We start from the raw sequence: 15,910 nt of genomic DNA, 5'->3' as shown, positions 1-15,910 counted from the left end.
ATTTACTTTTAATTGGAGGATGATTGCTTTACAATATTGTGCTGGCCTCCGCCATACATCAACATGAATCAGCCATAGATATAAGTATGTCCCCTCCCTCCTGAGCCTTCCATCCACCTCCCACCTCCCACTCCATCCTACCCTCTAGATAACCACTTTTATGATGAGACAATTAATGTGGTAGTAGTAGTAAAGTCACTCACTTCTGTCTGACTCTTTGACACCCCGTGGACTGTAGCCCATCAGGCTCTTCTATCCATGGGATTCTCCAGGCAAGAATGCTGGAGTGGATAGCCATTTCCTTCTCCAGGGATCTCCCCGACCCAGGGATCAAACCTGGGTCACCTGCATTGCAGGCAGATTCCTTACCGTCTGAACTACCAATTAATGTGGTATTGGCTACCAAATCAAGAAACCCAGTTCAGCAACTATAAAGGAGACTCTGGCCTTGATAAGATTTCATTTTCTCACTTCCAGGGTTAATGAGCAACCTACCTCCCTCCCTCCCATGCCTGTTCTGAAGTTAAGATCAAATGAAACGATAGTTGACTGTGTATGTGTTCTGCACACTAAGAAATGCTTTACAATTGTTGGTGTGGTTCAGTCTGTCACATGATAAATGCTTATGCCCTGGGGCGTTAACTGGGCAATGAACCTCTTCAACTAAAGGAAGAACCAACGGCAGGAGAAGTATGAGCTGATGAATATGGAGGACTTCTAAGTGTTGATCAAATCACATCACACGGATTGCCATTTCACAGCACAATGGACTCTCTGGGACAATTATTTGTCCATCACAAAAGGAAAAATGGGAGTTTGGGGCCAGAGAAGATGGACAACATGTGACTTATACCCCTTCAATTCTCACAGACTGGTTGCTGTGATTCTAGCCAAAAGCAGTAGTAGATCAACTAGAGATGGCCAGGCGACCCCTTCCATTTCAGAAAAGGTGTGAACCCATCCGAAGACAGATGTTCCTCCAGGAGAAGTGCCGTCCAAACATCACCTCCGTGTGCTCATTAACTTCCCAAGCCCTTTCCTATGCCGAGTCCAACGTGGGAAAGCAAACGCTCTCTCCAGCCTAATCTCCCCAGTGAAAAAGCTTTCCTCAAACTTTTCCCCCCTTCCGAATATGGCCAAAGCTATTAAATGCTGAGAAGTTCCCACTGAGACCACTCACTCTTGGACTTTGGCCTTCCTCAGTTCTGCCTGACACATGAGCCAAAGCAGAGGCTGCTAAAGAGAAAAAATATCCTGGGATCAGAGTCCTCACTGTGCCCTTCTGGGCTGCAGAGAGCGAGTGAGATGAAAGCCAAAAGCAGGGGTCAGGCTGCCCACGACATGTTTCTTTCTGCCTGACCTCCTGATGGGCTCACCAGATAGCACCCCGCCTTGCACCCAGCGGGCACACAAGTTCTGTTTTATGGTTTACATCTGGGCTCGGCCGGCCATTGGGTCTGGGTGCCACTGTTTGTGATGTGGGACCGTTTCCTGCAACTGATCTCTGCTGGAGATAAAATTTCCCTCCTGAGGCTGAAGCCCTGGATAACGTTAGATCTGGGATAACTCGAACTTCAGAGGCAATCAGCAAACATAATTAAAAAAAAAAACTCTCCATAGCCAGGACCTGGCTTTTCACAGGCTTTCCATGGCTTTGCAAGCCATTAAAAGGTGAATTGCCTTTCTTAGTGGAGTAAATTCATAATGGTTGTTTTGATGCCAAAAAGATGGGAGGGGGCAGATATAGATATGCTGGGATTATGTAGAAAGCCTGATTAAATAGTTATAAAGATATACATGAATAATTATCACACTTTTGAATTGTCTTATCTTTCCAAAATAAGGTTTCACCACCAGATTTCTACCCACCTGCCTTTCTCTCTTTCCTGCTTCTTCCAGAGATTTTTTTAGTGTCTTCATTTCACTGGTTACAACTTCTAGCATGTTCCTGGCCCTCTCTTTATTCTCCTTAGCCTCATGCTCTGTAGTCTCCAGTTCTGATTTGACAGACAGCAGCTTTTTCTCAGCTTTCTCCTTCATTTTTTCCAGTTTGTCTCTGGATTTATTTAGGTCTTCAATGGCTCTGGTCTGTTCCAAAGTTTTAATCTAAGAAGTCAAAGAGAATGCTAATAATTTCATCTGCATTTATTTAGGAAAGCTGTATAAACAAGACAAACCAGAAGTCAATGAAATTCACTTAACAACTTTTTTTAATAAACAAATAATGGAATGAAAAATGATGTAACTGCTGTGAATAACAGTTGGGCCATTTTCAAACTGTAAACACAGAGTTGACCTATGACCCAGCGGTTTCACTCCAAGGTACATAAATCCAAGAGAACTAAAGACTTATGTCCACACAAAATCTGTGCATGAATGTTTCTAGTAGCACTATTCATAATCACCAAAGTGTGAAAATAGCCTGAATATCCATTAATGGATGAGTAGATAAAGATGTGGTATATCCATACAACAGAGTATTATACAGCAGCAAAAAGGAACAATGTACTGATACATATTACAATACGGATAAGCCTTGAAAACATTATGCTAAGAGAAAAAAGTCAGTCACAAAAGACCACTTATTGTATGATTCCATTTATAGGAAGGATCCAGAAAAGGCCAGGGGCTGGTGGGAGTAGAGAATGAAGAGTAACTGCTGACAGATACATGGTTTCTTTTTTGGGGTGATGAAAATATTCTGAAATTAGATAGCAGTGATGTTTACACAATTCTGTGAATATACTAAAAACCACTGAATTGTACACTTTTAAAAGAGTGAGATTTATGGAATGGAAATTGCATGTTGATAAAACTGAGATCAGAAAGCATATTTACAAAGAAGCCTCTAAAAAGGATCAAAAGCAATTCCTTTGAAATAAATTAAGAAGTGCATATGGGATGGACAAAGCAGAAAGACTAGCAGAGCTCTGAATTTAGTTCTGAGCCTCCTAACAGTTCAAACAAGGCCTACGGTCATAGTCTCCAAGAAAAAGCAAGAATTTGTGTTTCAATTTTATTGAAAAAATCATTTAAAGGTAACATCTGAAAGTAATAAAAATTAAAGATACCAAATAATGAGTGTGTGCTGTCTCCTCCCTCCCCCTTTCATTACAACCCTTCTTTCCTGAGAAGGAAGGATAATTTCTTGTTGCATCTACTCCCATCCTGTGGTTCCCAGGGTGAAGCTGAATAATGAAGAGAGTGTCAGGGAAGAAGAAAGTCTGAGAGACTAAATTGATCTACTGAGAGAGGAATGGAAAGAGTCTCCGTTAAGTAGGCTGCAAAAAATAGTCTTGGAAGAAACTTGGGAGGATGGAAGAGGGACTTGTGAGGAGATGTAGGATGCCATGTAGGGAGGAAACTAAAAAGAGAGAAATGGATAAAAGATGCTTTAAAATATTGCCACTCTTGAATGAAATCCTTCTTTGGTTTTCTTTTTTTCTTCCTTTTTTTTTTGAATAACAATAATAAAGCAACCACTATCGTTTAATTTGTCAGACAGCTGATTGTTTATTGCTGAGGGATTTTGAGATTGTTGTGATTTCCCTAGACTACATTTGGACGCTACCGTCAGAGATTAAAATCTTGACCGAGTCTTGGGGTTAGAGCGCATCTTCACAGAGACTGAGTTCCAGAATTATGGCGTAAGGAGCACAAGCTGACCTGACCTAAACCCTGAAGAGTCCTCCAACACTTCTGGAAAGTCAGAGGAATGGTAGAAGCTATTCTCAGATTGGATTATGACACGCTATGGAAGAAAAGTGCCTGCTTGGGATACTGATGTCCAGATGGAAAATCATCAGATTTATATTGTCTGGGTGACGTCATTAAACTGAGAAAGCTTGAGTCAAATGCCTAAACTGGAAACTTGTTTTTACCTACCATCACACACACACACACACACACACACACACACACAACTTCTTAAGAAACTAAATTCCTTTCCAGGCAGAGAGGAAGTTGATGGCAGACACGCTCGCACAAGTTCACCAATTTTTTTACTGGTTCCATGAAGGAGAGAGGAAATTCCTGGGAAACTGACAGCTGCTGTGGGACTTGCGATTGAGAAGGTGTGAGAACAACTGCTATAGCTTGGGAAACATGGAGGAAATAAAAGCAACAGCGAGGGGAAGGGGTTCTGAGTCAGCTTTCTAGTCAATGAAATAGCAGCAGTAGAGCAAGCATTCGCAACAAGGAAATGGGGGCTGACCTTGGAGATCATTCAGGAACTCCAAGTTATCGAAAACGTATTTGAATATAGATGGTAAATCAGTACCAGTATATTACAATAGTATCTCAGTGTTGATTCCTGGGTGCAGCTATTTTACTATGGTCACACAGAAGAATTCTCTTGTTCTTAAGAGATACCTGGGAAGTATTTAGGCATGAAGTGTCGTGATGTACTCTCAAATGATTCCTCTCTCTGTCTTTGTCTCTCTCTCATTATGCAAAATATAACAATCAGTAAAATGTTAACAATCTACATGAACAGTAGAATGTCTGTTATGCTATTCTTGAAACTGTTCTATTTGAAATTTTTCAAAATAAAAACTTGAGAAGGGAGCTTTCCCATGCATGATTGAGGCATGTGAGTATCCAATAAGTAAAAAGTTTTGAATAGATATGTACATTTATTTATAAATTATATAAACAAGAATTCTAAAAATACATTCTGTATTTTTTCAAATATTTTACAAACAGGGGACGTTAGAGGGGCAAAATCAGTATCAACCTTAAAACAAAGTGATCTCCCTTTCACAGAGATACCCTTCATGGGCCAACAATCTCAGGGCTGCAGAGAAAATATGGGGTAAAGAGAGAAGTTTCTGGGATTGCTGCATGGAATTAAAAATGTTGTATTAACAGAAGAGGAGATATATTCAGCCTTTCTGCTCAGCTTGGAAAAAACATTTACAGTGGGCCGTCTACCAAAAGAGATGGAACACAGCTTGGAGAGTTAGAAGCACATAAATCAAGTCCTAATGAGAAGAATTTATAGCCAAGAATTTCTCAAAAATATGAGACTTTATCACAGTCCTGAGGGCTGCCTGAATTCCTGTTGTCGGGGAGCAAGTTACAGAGTCCAAGCCAAACCACCAGGACAGAACTGGGAGCCAACTTTGGGAAGGCGTTCTCAGCCTCCTAAGTCAAACAGGATTGCTGGGAGGGGAGCAGGGCAAATGGGTTTCTTAATCCAACTAAGGGAGCTTCTCAGAGCCAGCCCAGAGTTCAGTGAGAGTCTGTGTCCCTCAGTTTTCCCAGTGGGTCTGAGATGGTCATAAACAGGACCGATGCACCATGCAGACCCCAGCCAGGATGGATCACATTCTGAGAGTTTCCCTTCTGGTGAATAACGTATCTGGCATCTGCCTCCTGGAGGAAAAGCATTTCAAATCTGGCGAATGATTCTCTGTTGTGTTATAAGGGCCAAGGGCTCTGAAAGATAAGGTGATTAAATTTAACATCTGATCTGTTGAATCTGCAAGTGGATCTACAATCTTCACCTGGAGGGTTTTCTGGAGCTTGTACAGAAAATAGGACCCTAAGGTTACAGCCACTATGGAGAACAATATAAAAGATCCTTAAAAAACTAAAAATAGATCTACCATATGACCCTGCAATCCCACTCCTGGGTATATATCTGGAGAAAAACATGATCCAAAAGGATACATGCACCCCAACGTTCATCGCAGCACAGTTTACAATAGCCAAGAAATGTCCATCAACAGAAGAATAGATAAAGATGCGGTACAGGTATACAATGGAATATTACTCAGTTATAAAAAAGAAAGGAGGAATGCTATTTGCCACAACATGGACAGACCTGGAGATTATCAAACAGGGAAGAAATATTGTATGACATCCCTTACATGTGGAATCAAAAAAGAAACGATACAAATGAACTTACAAGACAGAAAAGAGACTCACAGGCAGAGAACAAACTTAGGATTGCCAGGAGGGAAGGGATAATTAGGGACTTGGGAAGGTCATGTACACACTGTTATATATAAAATGGATAACCAACAAGAAACCTACTGTATAGCACATGGAACTCTGCTCAGTGTTATGTGTTAGCCTGGATGGAAGGAAAGTTTGCAAGAGAGTGGATATATGCATATGTATGACTTAGTCCCTTTGCTGTTCACCTGAAACTATCACAACATTGTTAATCGGCTATACTCCAACACAAAATAAAAAGTTTAAACAAACAAAAAAACAGGACTCTGCAGAAGCCCTGAATTGTACAGGCACTCTCTAAAGAGGGTGGGACAGAAGAGGAGAAGGGTTGCCCAGGAGAGCTGCATTCCTCCACAAAGAACCCCAGAGATTTTGCTAGGAGGGAACTATAGCAGAAACCATAGGAAGCTGTTCTACTTTGCAGGCTGAGTTCACCTCCACTCCCCTACCTCACCCAAGAGGTCCTTTCTCACAGGTTTGCTTGATGCACACATTCAAAGCTGGGTGAGTCCAGGGCAATTCAAGGTCAATGAGTCAACATAATCAGAGCTCAGTTCATGATTGGTAGGTTAGGGGAAAAAATATAAACTAAAGTCACACGGGCTGGATTGGAGAGCATTCTGAAGTGTGGGAGGAGCATGGGAAGCAGAGTCAGTAAGCAGATGAGAGCTTTGCTGGTGGCTGAAGATTCTTATTCCTTTTGAGTGTGTCCTTGAGAGACTACAAGAAAGATAATGGTTGTTTTCCACTAGTTTCTGGTCATCTGACTACCGATTTTTGGCTACAGCTCCCTACTAAGATTGTGTCCTGTAGTACAGTCTGAAAGTGCTCTATTGAATATCTGGTCTTCCTTTTTTTATTACTTCCCAGAATAAAGATCCATCTAAGTGAGCTCCAGGGACTAAGCTCCAGCCAGTGAAGACTAAGAAGTGTTGTACTGTTCCTGGAAAGCGGCGTACTGGGTGTCCTTCCACCTTGCTTCCTGCCTCGTGCCTGGAATGAGGCAGAGCCCAGGTAGCTGGCTTGCCCTAAGAGGTGGTCTTGAGGAGGAGTTATTGCCAGGACAGTAAAGCAGAGAGAACAAGCCAGGATTAATGATGACCGTGAAGCTATCCTCCTAAACATGGAATGACTACGCCCATGCTTTCTTTCAGTGAGAAAGCAGCAAACATCTCTCCTGACCAAGCCACTGTTTTGCGTTTCAGCCTTTTCAGCTGAAACTAATCATAACTCACACCAGCTATGAAGCAACTGGCATTTCATGAGTTATGCAAAGAGCTGGAGTCCTGCCACCTGTTTCAGTCCCTGCGTTTGCATTTGTGCATAAGGCTAAGCTTCTGCCAATTAGTAACACACCTTTAATTATCTTAGGTTAATGAAGAAAGAGCAAAGGTAGAGTTAATACATAAATAATGTGTTCATGCCAAGTGGAGGCCATGCTGTGTCATGATATATGTACAAACAAAGCATCTGCAGCAGCAACATAAAGGCACATAGTAGAATAATTAACTCTGTGAATTAATAATTCACTCTTGCTGCTGCTGCTACGTCGCTTCAGTCGTGTTCGACTCTGTGCGACCCCATAGACAGCCTCCTACCAGGCTCCTCTGTCTCTGGGATTCTTCAGGCAAGAACACTGGAATAGGTTGCATTTCCTTCTCCAATGCAGGAAAGTGAAAAGTGAAAGCGAAGTCGCTCAGTCATGTCCAACTCTTAGCGACCTCATGGACTGCAGCCTACCAGGCTCCTCCGTCCATGGAATTTCACTCTTAGACAACATAAACTGTCCACATGTCAGAACCAAAAGAGCCCATACCACACACAAGCAATTGGTACTATGCGTTCTTGGTAATGGTGATTTCAGTGAAATAAAATCTAGCATAGTGAATTAATATTGGCCGTCTTTGCTGCTAAGTCACTTCAGTCGTGTCCGACTCTGTGCGACCCCATAGACGGTAGCCCACCAGGCTCCGCCGTCCCTGGGATTCTCCAGGCAAGAGCACTGGAGTGGGGTGCCATTGCCTTCTCCGATTGCCCATCTTTAAATATGTATTTATTTCTTTGGCTGCACCAGGTCTTAGCTGTGGTACTCGGGATCTTTAGCTGTGCCATGTGGGATCTAGTTATCCGACCAGGGATCGAATAAGGATCAACCAGGATCTGACAGGCCCCTGAATGGGGAGAGCAGAGTCTTAGCCACTGGACCACAAGGGAAGTCCCCAATATTGCCAATTTTTAAATTCTAGTTTTACACTTTGTTTTGATTTCTAAATTGATTTGGATTTTACAGTGGTAAAAATGTAATGAGATTAAGAGATTTCTATATAGTATTAAGTTTGTACATATGCAAGCAATATTAAAATAAAATTACTCTGGCTCAACACAGGAAGGGGAAATACAGACAATACTTTTTCTTTCAAAAGCAAATTTCTGCAATACTTATGTTTGCCTGCTAAACTAAAATTTAGTAATTTATCTGGAAAGGTCTGCTTTTCCCTGGTCTAGAATTCAGGAAGAAATTTAATACATGGGTCTTTAAAAGAAAGGTTTGAGTAAGCTAGGAGTCAAAGTCTTTGACAATGTTTTGCAATACACATAGAAACACATAAAAAAAAAAAAACTGGCATGCAAATTTTCAAAACAGACTTATTCATCATAAACAAAAAAAAATGGAAATAATCCAAATGCCCATCAGATACTGAATAAACAAAACACAGTATGCCCATACAATGGAATATTATCCAGCCATTAAAAAGAAATGCGATGGTTAAGTTTATGTGTCAGTTTGACTGGGCCACAAGGTCCAGATATTTGGTCAAGCATTATCATGAATTTTCTGTGAGGTTGTTTCAGCATAAGATTAACATTTCCCTTCCGTAATGTGGGTGGACTTCAACCAATCAGTTGAAGGCCTGAATAGAAAAAAGACAGACTTCCCCTGAAGCAAGAGAAGAACTCTTCCAGCAGACAGGCTTTGGACTGGCTCTTCCTGGATTTCCAGCCTGCTGGCTCATCCTGCAGATTCTGAACTTGCCAGCTTCCATAATTATGTAGGTCACTTCCTTAAAATAAATCTGTGTGTGTGTACACACATCCAATTAGTTCTGTTTCTCTGGAGAACTCTGATTAATACAGGAATGAAGTACTGATCACAATATGGGTGAACCTCAAAAACACAGAAAGTGAAAGAAGCCAGAGGCAAAAGGCTCCCTACTGCATGGTTCTATTTATATGCAATGTCCAGAATGGGCAAATCCACAGAGACAGCAGCTCAATCATTAAAGAATCTGCCTGCAGTGCAGGGGACCTGGGTTCAATCTCTGGGTCAGGAAGATCCCCTGGAGAAGGAAATGGCAGCACACTTCAGTACTCTTGCCTGGAAAAGCCCATGGACAGAGGAGCCTGGCAGGCTACGGTATGTGCGGTCTCAAGAGTCCGACACGACTTAGCAACTAAATCATCATAGAGATAGAAAGTAGATTATTGATTTACAGAGTTTGAGGAAAGGATGAATATGGAGTATTGTCTCTTGGGTTTTTTTTTTTTTTTTTTGCAGGGGTGGATAATGGACAAATTCTAGAATTAGGGAATGGGGATAGTTGTACAACCTTGTCAATATATTACACCAAAAACCACTGAACTTTGTACTTTCAAAGAGTGGATTTTATAGCATGTAATTTCAATCTCAATTTTTAAAATAAAACACATAGAAATGTAGTCCAAACGATTATTTTGGATTGACCATCTATAAATGGTGTAATTAATTCTTAATTGAATAAGAGTGTCCCCCCACCCATGCAAAAAATACATATACCAGAACCTCAGATTGTCATCTTATTTGTAATAAGGGCCTTTGCAAGTGTAATTAAGAAGCTCAAGGTGAAATCATCCTGGATTTGGGTGGGTCCCAGATCCACTGGTGGGCTTCTCCAGTGGCTCAGACTGTAAAGAACCCTCTGCAATGCAGAGACCTGGGTCTGATCCCTGGGGTGGGAAGATCTCCTGGAGAAGGGCATGGTAACCCACTCCAGTATTCTTGCCTGGAGAATCCCCATGCCCAGAGGAGGCTGGTGGCTACAGTTCATGGGGTCACGAACAGTCAGACACAACTGAACGATTAAGCACAGCACAGCAGATCCACTGGAGCTGGTACTCAGCACTGAGTATAACGCTTATTGTTTAAAACGTAGACCAGAACAGGTTATAGGACATAATTACCTCTAATTAAGATTTTCTCCTTGATGGTCAAAGAATTGAAAGCAAAGTTAAAGGGAACTCATTTTTCACTTAAGGATGGAACATTATATAATACCCCATCCTGTACTACCTAGAAGCACTGTGCACACACCAGTGGTGTGTGCTCCACATTTGAAAACGTTGCTTACACTGTTGATACTGGAATTGGAAATTCTCAAGCCAGCCACAGTGACCAGAAACACAACTTGTATAATCACATCATCCAGAAAGCAAAACTTCATTATAAGAATCAGGCTTTCTTGTGAAAAGGTTAAGTGGAAAGACGCTTGTAAATAATTAAAAATAACGCAGTGAAAAAATGATGAAGACCTACGATCTAAGCCGCTGAGACCAAAGGGGAACAAACTACAGACACAGCCCTCAGTTCGCACTTGCTGCTTCCTGCTTCCGCTCTCTCTTCCTGCTTCCGCTCTGTCTTCCTGCTTCCGCTCTGTCTTCCTGCTTCTGCTCTCTCTTCCTGCTTCTGCTCTCTGCTACCACTAGGGTGACTCCTCTTAACCCAACACTTCTGGTTCACAGGGTTGTCTTGGGCCAGGAGTCCTATGGCCACTCTCACTACCCTTAGCCAGGATCACGACTCAGAACATCTGCCCCAGAGTCTCTGATGGTGGGTCACTGTGTCTGTCATTTGAGAGGGTCACCCCCGCCTGCTCCCACAGCATGCTGTCCCTCTCGCATCTTTAGCCACCTTCCATAGTCCCCATGAGGAGAAGGCAATGGCACCCCACTCCAGTACTCTTGCCTGGAAAATCCCATGGACGGAGGAGCCTGGTAGGCTGCAGTCCATGGGGTCGCTAAGAGTCGGACACGACTGAGCGACTTCACTTTCTCTTTTCACTTTCATGCATTGGAGTAGGAAACGGCAACCCACTCCAGTGTTCTTGCCTGGAGAATCCCAGGGACGGGGGAACCTGGTGGGCTGCCATCTGTGGGGTCGCACAGAGTCGGACACGACTGAAGCAACTTAGAATAGCATAGCATATTCCCCATGGGCGCAAATGGAACCTCAGGCTCTGGAAGGGTGCAGTCTAGGCCCCCTGCCCCAGCACTCTTGCAGCCCCCGCCAGTCAGGGTGGAACCAACTGCATGCTGACGTCAGGGATTTTCCCCATACCCACCAGACACACACCCTAAAGGTCAATTTCAAGGTGTGAGCAGGGTGTCCAGGATACTTACCTCCAACACTTTCTCCTCACCCAGGGACCCCATCAGATGCTTTCCCTAGCTTCTCCTTCCTTTACATGCAAATGTGTCCCTTCCCCTGGGCTATGTCTGCCCTTCCCTTCTCTAGGGAAGCCAACCTCTGTTTAGCTACCTTGTTCTGATGCCAGAAGGGCTTAGAAGAGGGAGGGGGGAAGAGCTAATGACTCAGAAGAGAAAATCAAGTGGGAACTATGCCCTAAGATATGGTTCTGCTACACAGATTCAACTGCTGGCTTTATTCCAGATTCCTTTTCCCAAATGATCTGTCTCCAGACTCAGAAACATTCCATTTCAAAGCCCTCATCTGCAGAAAGGAAGGACATCACTGTTGCCAGTATGCACGACAGGTGTACCTGCCAGGGATGCCAGTGTATATGAAGTTAACATATTATTGTCAGGGGCATACACACGTGACATTTGAATATTTTTATTAAATCCTAAGTTTTTATTTCATTCTTCTCTATACTCATTAGAAGTCAAAGACCTCGAATCCAGGAAGCACATGGCCCCAGCCTGTCTGCCCTCTTCCCTGCTTGGTGTGACAATATCCCAAAGCATAACACACATCCTACTGCCATCTGATCCTTCTCAGCGGACACTTGTGTGTATCCATTTTCTCATCTTCTCTAAGCAAATGCCAACGCAAAAAAAAAAAAAGTCTATATGATTCCTAATATCATAGTCACCCACACTTTGAAGAAATGTTTTTATTTTCTGTACATCACATCACCCCTTTTTGACTTGATTTTTCATTCAGCAACTATGGATGGCTTCATTTCAGATATTGAAGAGACATGAAGTTGATCTACCCTGCTGATTTGTGAAATTTGTTGCATTTTCTCACAGCTCTAGAAAATCAGAGAAAGTTTTCAGCTTTTTTTTTTTTTTCCTAGTGTGGCCCTTATAAGGCTGTCACTCTTTTGCATACATTTTTATGGAAACACAATCAGGGACAAGGAAACACAGCTGAGCACTTGCCTTAAGTTCACTGGTGTCAGCCAGTTTGGCTTTGAGCTCGGTGTTCAGCTCTTGACACACACTCAGCTCTTTCTGCAGCCTCTCCACCTTCTTCTGCAGCTTCCTGATGGTGACATTGGCCTCATCCCGCTCCACCATCACAGCCGAGCGCACCTGCTTCTCCTGCTCCAGGTGGGCTATTTTCTGCCGGAGGAAGTTCATGTGTAGCTCTTTGCTCTCCAGTCTTTCCTTCTGAGTCTTTAGCTGGTTTGATACAAAAAAAGGATTTTTTTTTTTTAGCTGTGAAATTCCATTCATTTATTTTTTAGGTTTTTTAAATGTATTTAATTTTAATTGCAGGATAATTGCTTTACAATATTGTGTTGGTTTCTGCCAAACATCAACATGAATCAGTCATAGGTATACATATGTTCCCTCCCTCTTGAGCCTCCCTTCCACCTCCCTCCCCAAGGGATTTTTTAAAATAATCATTGAATAGTCAGTAAATATAAATGAATTCCTCAGATAATATTGATCTTTATCTATACTTCAATAAGACTAATTTGTAAACCATCAAAAAAAGGCTACAGGATTTCTTTTCCTGATTGCATTTTTTTATCCCTATTTTTCCAAGAATTAATTTGGTAGCTGCAAAGTATGAGACAAAAGAGCCACAGAAAATGAACCAAGGAGTAGGCTTTCAATGTCTCATTCCCTCCAACATGACGTGCATCATAATAAAAATGTAAAATTACTTTTAAAACTACTAAAATGAGCTTATCAAGAGCGGAACATAATAAGACAGACAAAATCCTCTCCAACACCCCATGGCAACTATGCTCACACTGGTCTTTTCTGAAAGAAGATACAGTGCAAATTAGCACCAAATACCCAGACTGACTAATTTCAACCATTTAGAAACAGGTTCAGTGGCACCAAACATGGGATTTGATATGTTTTTAAAATAAGCTACATGAAGGAGATTTTGAGGAAAGCTTTATTTATATATTGAAGATTTTAGAAATAGGTGTTAATTCACCTTCAAGAAGGTGTTATTTCATTAGTGTCTTTATTACGCACCAGACCTAAACCATCCTCAAACCAAGCTGAACAAGGTCTTCACTTGGCACTTAGCATTGACAGTCAAACTTAATGAAAGAAATTGAAATGTTTTTTAGAAAAAGATTACAGACTCTAAAAGGAGAAAAAAATCCTCTTGGTCTTCACATGCCACAATTAGTGAGTGGAATTAAGTATAGGAACCTCATTCATCTATTACAGACACTGAAACTTGGAATCGTGTAGAAATATAGAATCTTAGAGCTAAAAAAAAATCCCATTTTCTCCAATTATATAATCTGCATTAGTAAAGTGTGAAGAACTTTGTGAAACACGGGCTTAAATATCTTGCCAAACAGTGACAAGCAATGTCCGTGCCCATATCCTTTTTTAACAAGGCTCTTTTAGTATTTCTGTAACTAACCTCCCTTCCCTGAGCTTCTTCATGTCAAGCTCCACTCTTTTGCAAATTTACCCTGGTAAATTCTGTACACTGGTCATTTTAATAATTATACAACACTTAAGAAAGAATAGTATTGGATATTGAGGGAAAATCAATTATCTGAGAACTTCAGAAAGAACCTCAGCTCAGTTTCATGTCTCTGATGGGAATAGGGGTTGTCTGCTTTCTTTTAGAAAATATTCCTTAAGACACCATAAATGGAAGTCATATATGAATAGAGCATCTTCTATGAACCAAGAGTTCAAAAATGCTGTTTTTAAAAAATTAACATCACAAGATAGGTATCATTCCCATCTTAAATACAAGGAAATGAAGACAGAAAGGTATATAATTTTGCCCAATGTCATACAGCTTGGTGGAGCCAAATTGAGAACCCAGATGTGAATCATTAAGCAGCCTATACATGATAATTCTACCACAGAATTTTCTCCTAAGAACTATTCTAAGGATACATCTGTGTTTTCCTCTTTCTTTCCCCAATGCCAATAATTATATAACTAATAATTATGTTTTTATCCATTTCATCCATTCATTCATTTATGTAGTCTAAACTGTTTCTAAGTCTTCCTTTGAGTTAGTGGAAAGTAAGCGCTTCTCCCCTCTACTTTCTACTGCAAGAGAGCTTATGTAAAGGCATAAGCTTTTACTCTCCTCTTCTCCCACAGTCATAGAAATAGTGATTTTTTTCAGTTAGACAAATGGCTACAGAGTAAAGACTACAGTTTCTAGCCTCCCTTGCAGCTAGGTTTAACCATCAGAACACGTTCTAGCTGTGGGAGATAAACACAAGTTCATGTAGAAAACTCTGGGAGCCTCCTTTAAAAGATAGTTCATGCATGCTGTTTTGCATTTCTCTTCTTCATCCCTTTCTTTTTTTAAACTTCTGCCTGGTCCTAGGTACTTCTGTGAACCACAGTCATAAGGACCACCCTAGGGATGGGAACAGAGAAGCAATGGCACCCCACTCCAGCACTCTTGCCTGGAAAATCCCATGGACGGAGGAGCCTGGTAGGCTCCAGTCCATGGGGTCGCTAAGAGTCGGACACGACTGAGCGACTTCACTTTCACTTTTCACTTTCATGCATTGGAGAAGGAAATGGCAACCCACTCCAGTGTTCTTGCCTGGAGAATCCGAGGGACGGGGGAGCCTCCTGGGCTGCCGTCTATGGGGTCGCACAGAGTCAGACACGACTGAAGCAACTTAGCAGCAGCAGCAGCAGGGATGAGAAACTGCTAACTGAAAAGAGCCTAGGTCCTTGGAAACTTTACAGAGCAAAGATGTCACATTCACCCTAACCTGCTACCTCCAGAAATGTATGTTAGAAAAAAAAAATACCAAAATAAAAAAAGCAAAACAACAACAAAAGTACTTCTAATTGCTTGAGTCTGCAACTTTCGGCCTCTATTACTCATAGTTAAACATAACCTTCGATAATACATTTACTTTCCCTTCAGGCTTGAAATCAAGACTCAGCTTCTGAACACATATTTGTATGTTTCCTATCCACATTGGCAAATATGGTAGAAGTACATTATTTTTCAAGATTTAAGTTTCTCAGAATTTCCTTCTCACAACACCCACAACATTCCCTACCTTTCTCTGTAAATTGTGGGCGATCGTCTTGTTTTCAATGACTGCATTGCTCTCAAGGCGGACCAGCTGCTCTGTGCGAGCTAAAACTACATCCAGACGCATATCAAAGCCAAGTTCAGCAGCCATCTGGTCCAACTTCATTTTCTCTGAAAGCTGATCCAGAAATTTAAGATACTAAACTCAAGAACAAAAATAAAAATTGGACACAAAAGTACAGTTAATAAGCCATCTCACAAAATCTTTCTCTTTCTCCCAAGCTTACAGGTAGTTCTTATTAAACCCAGTACAGAGCCCAGCCCCTGACTCCAGTGCTTGGTGATGAATTCTTGAACTGCCCTGCGAGCTCCATGTTCTGTTCCTTGTCCAAATTTTCTTGACTCCTCTGGTCAGTGGCCTTGATGTTTAGTCTAACATCA

General features: G+C 41.6%; 1 protein-coding gene across 1 annotated transcript in view; it reads right to left on the bottom strand.

Annotated features, from left to right (window-relative positions):
* Nucleotides 1–15,910, bottom strand: part of CCDC170 (coiled-coil domain containing 170) — a gene marked incomplete at its 5' end in the record, with an annotated part of 67,805 nt that overhangs the window by 3,149 nt on the left and 48,746 nt on the right. The window contains 3 exons of the mRNA XM_010840905.1: nt 1,870–2,106; nt 12,400–12,642; nt 15,495–15,668. Coding sequence (XP_010839207.1) covers nt 1,870–2,106; nt 12,400–12,642; nt 15,495–15,668 — 654 coding nt within the window. The remainder of the gene's footprint in view (nt 1–1,869; nt 2,107–12,399; nt 12,643–15,494; nt 15,669–15,910) is intronic.

Source organism: Bison bison, unplaced genomic scaffold, assembly GCF_000754665.1.
Source record: "Bison bison bison isolate TAMUID 2011002044 unplaced genomic scaffold, Bison_UMD1.0 scf7180017864148, whole genome shotgun sequence".
In the NCBI taxonomy this organism is placed as follows: Eukaryota; Metazoa; Chordata; class Mammalia; order Artiodactyla; family Bovidae; genus Bison; species Bison bison.
This window is presented reverse-complemented; position numbering and strand designations above follow the sequence as displayed.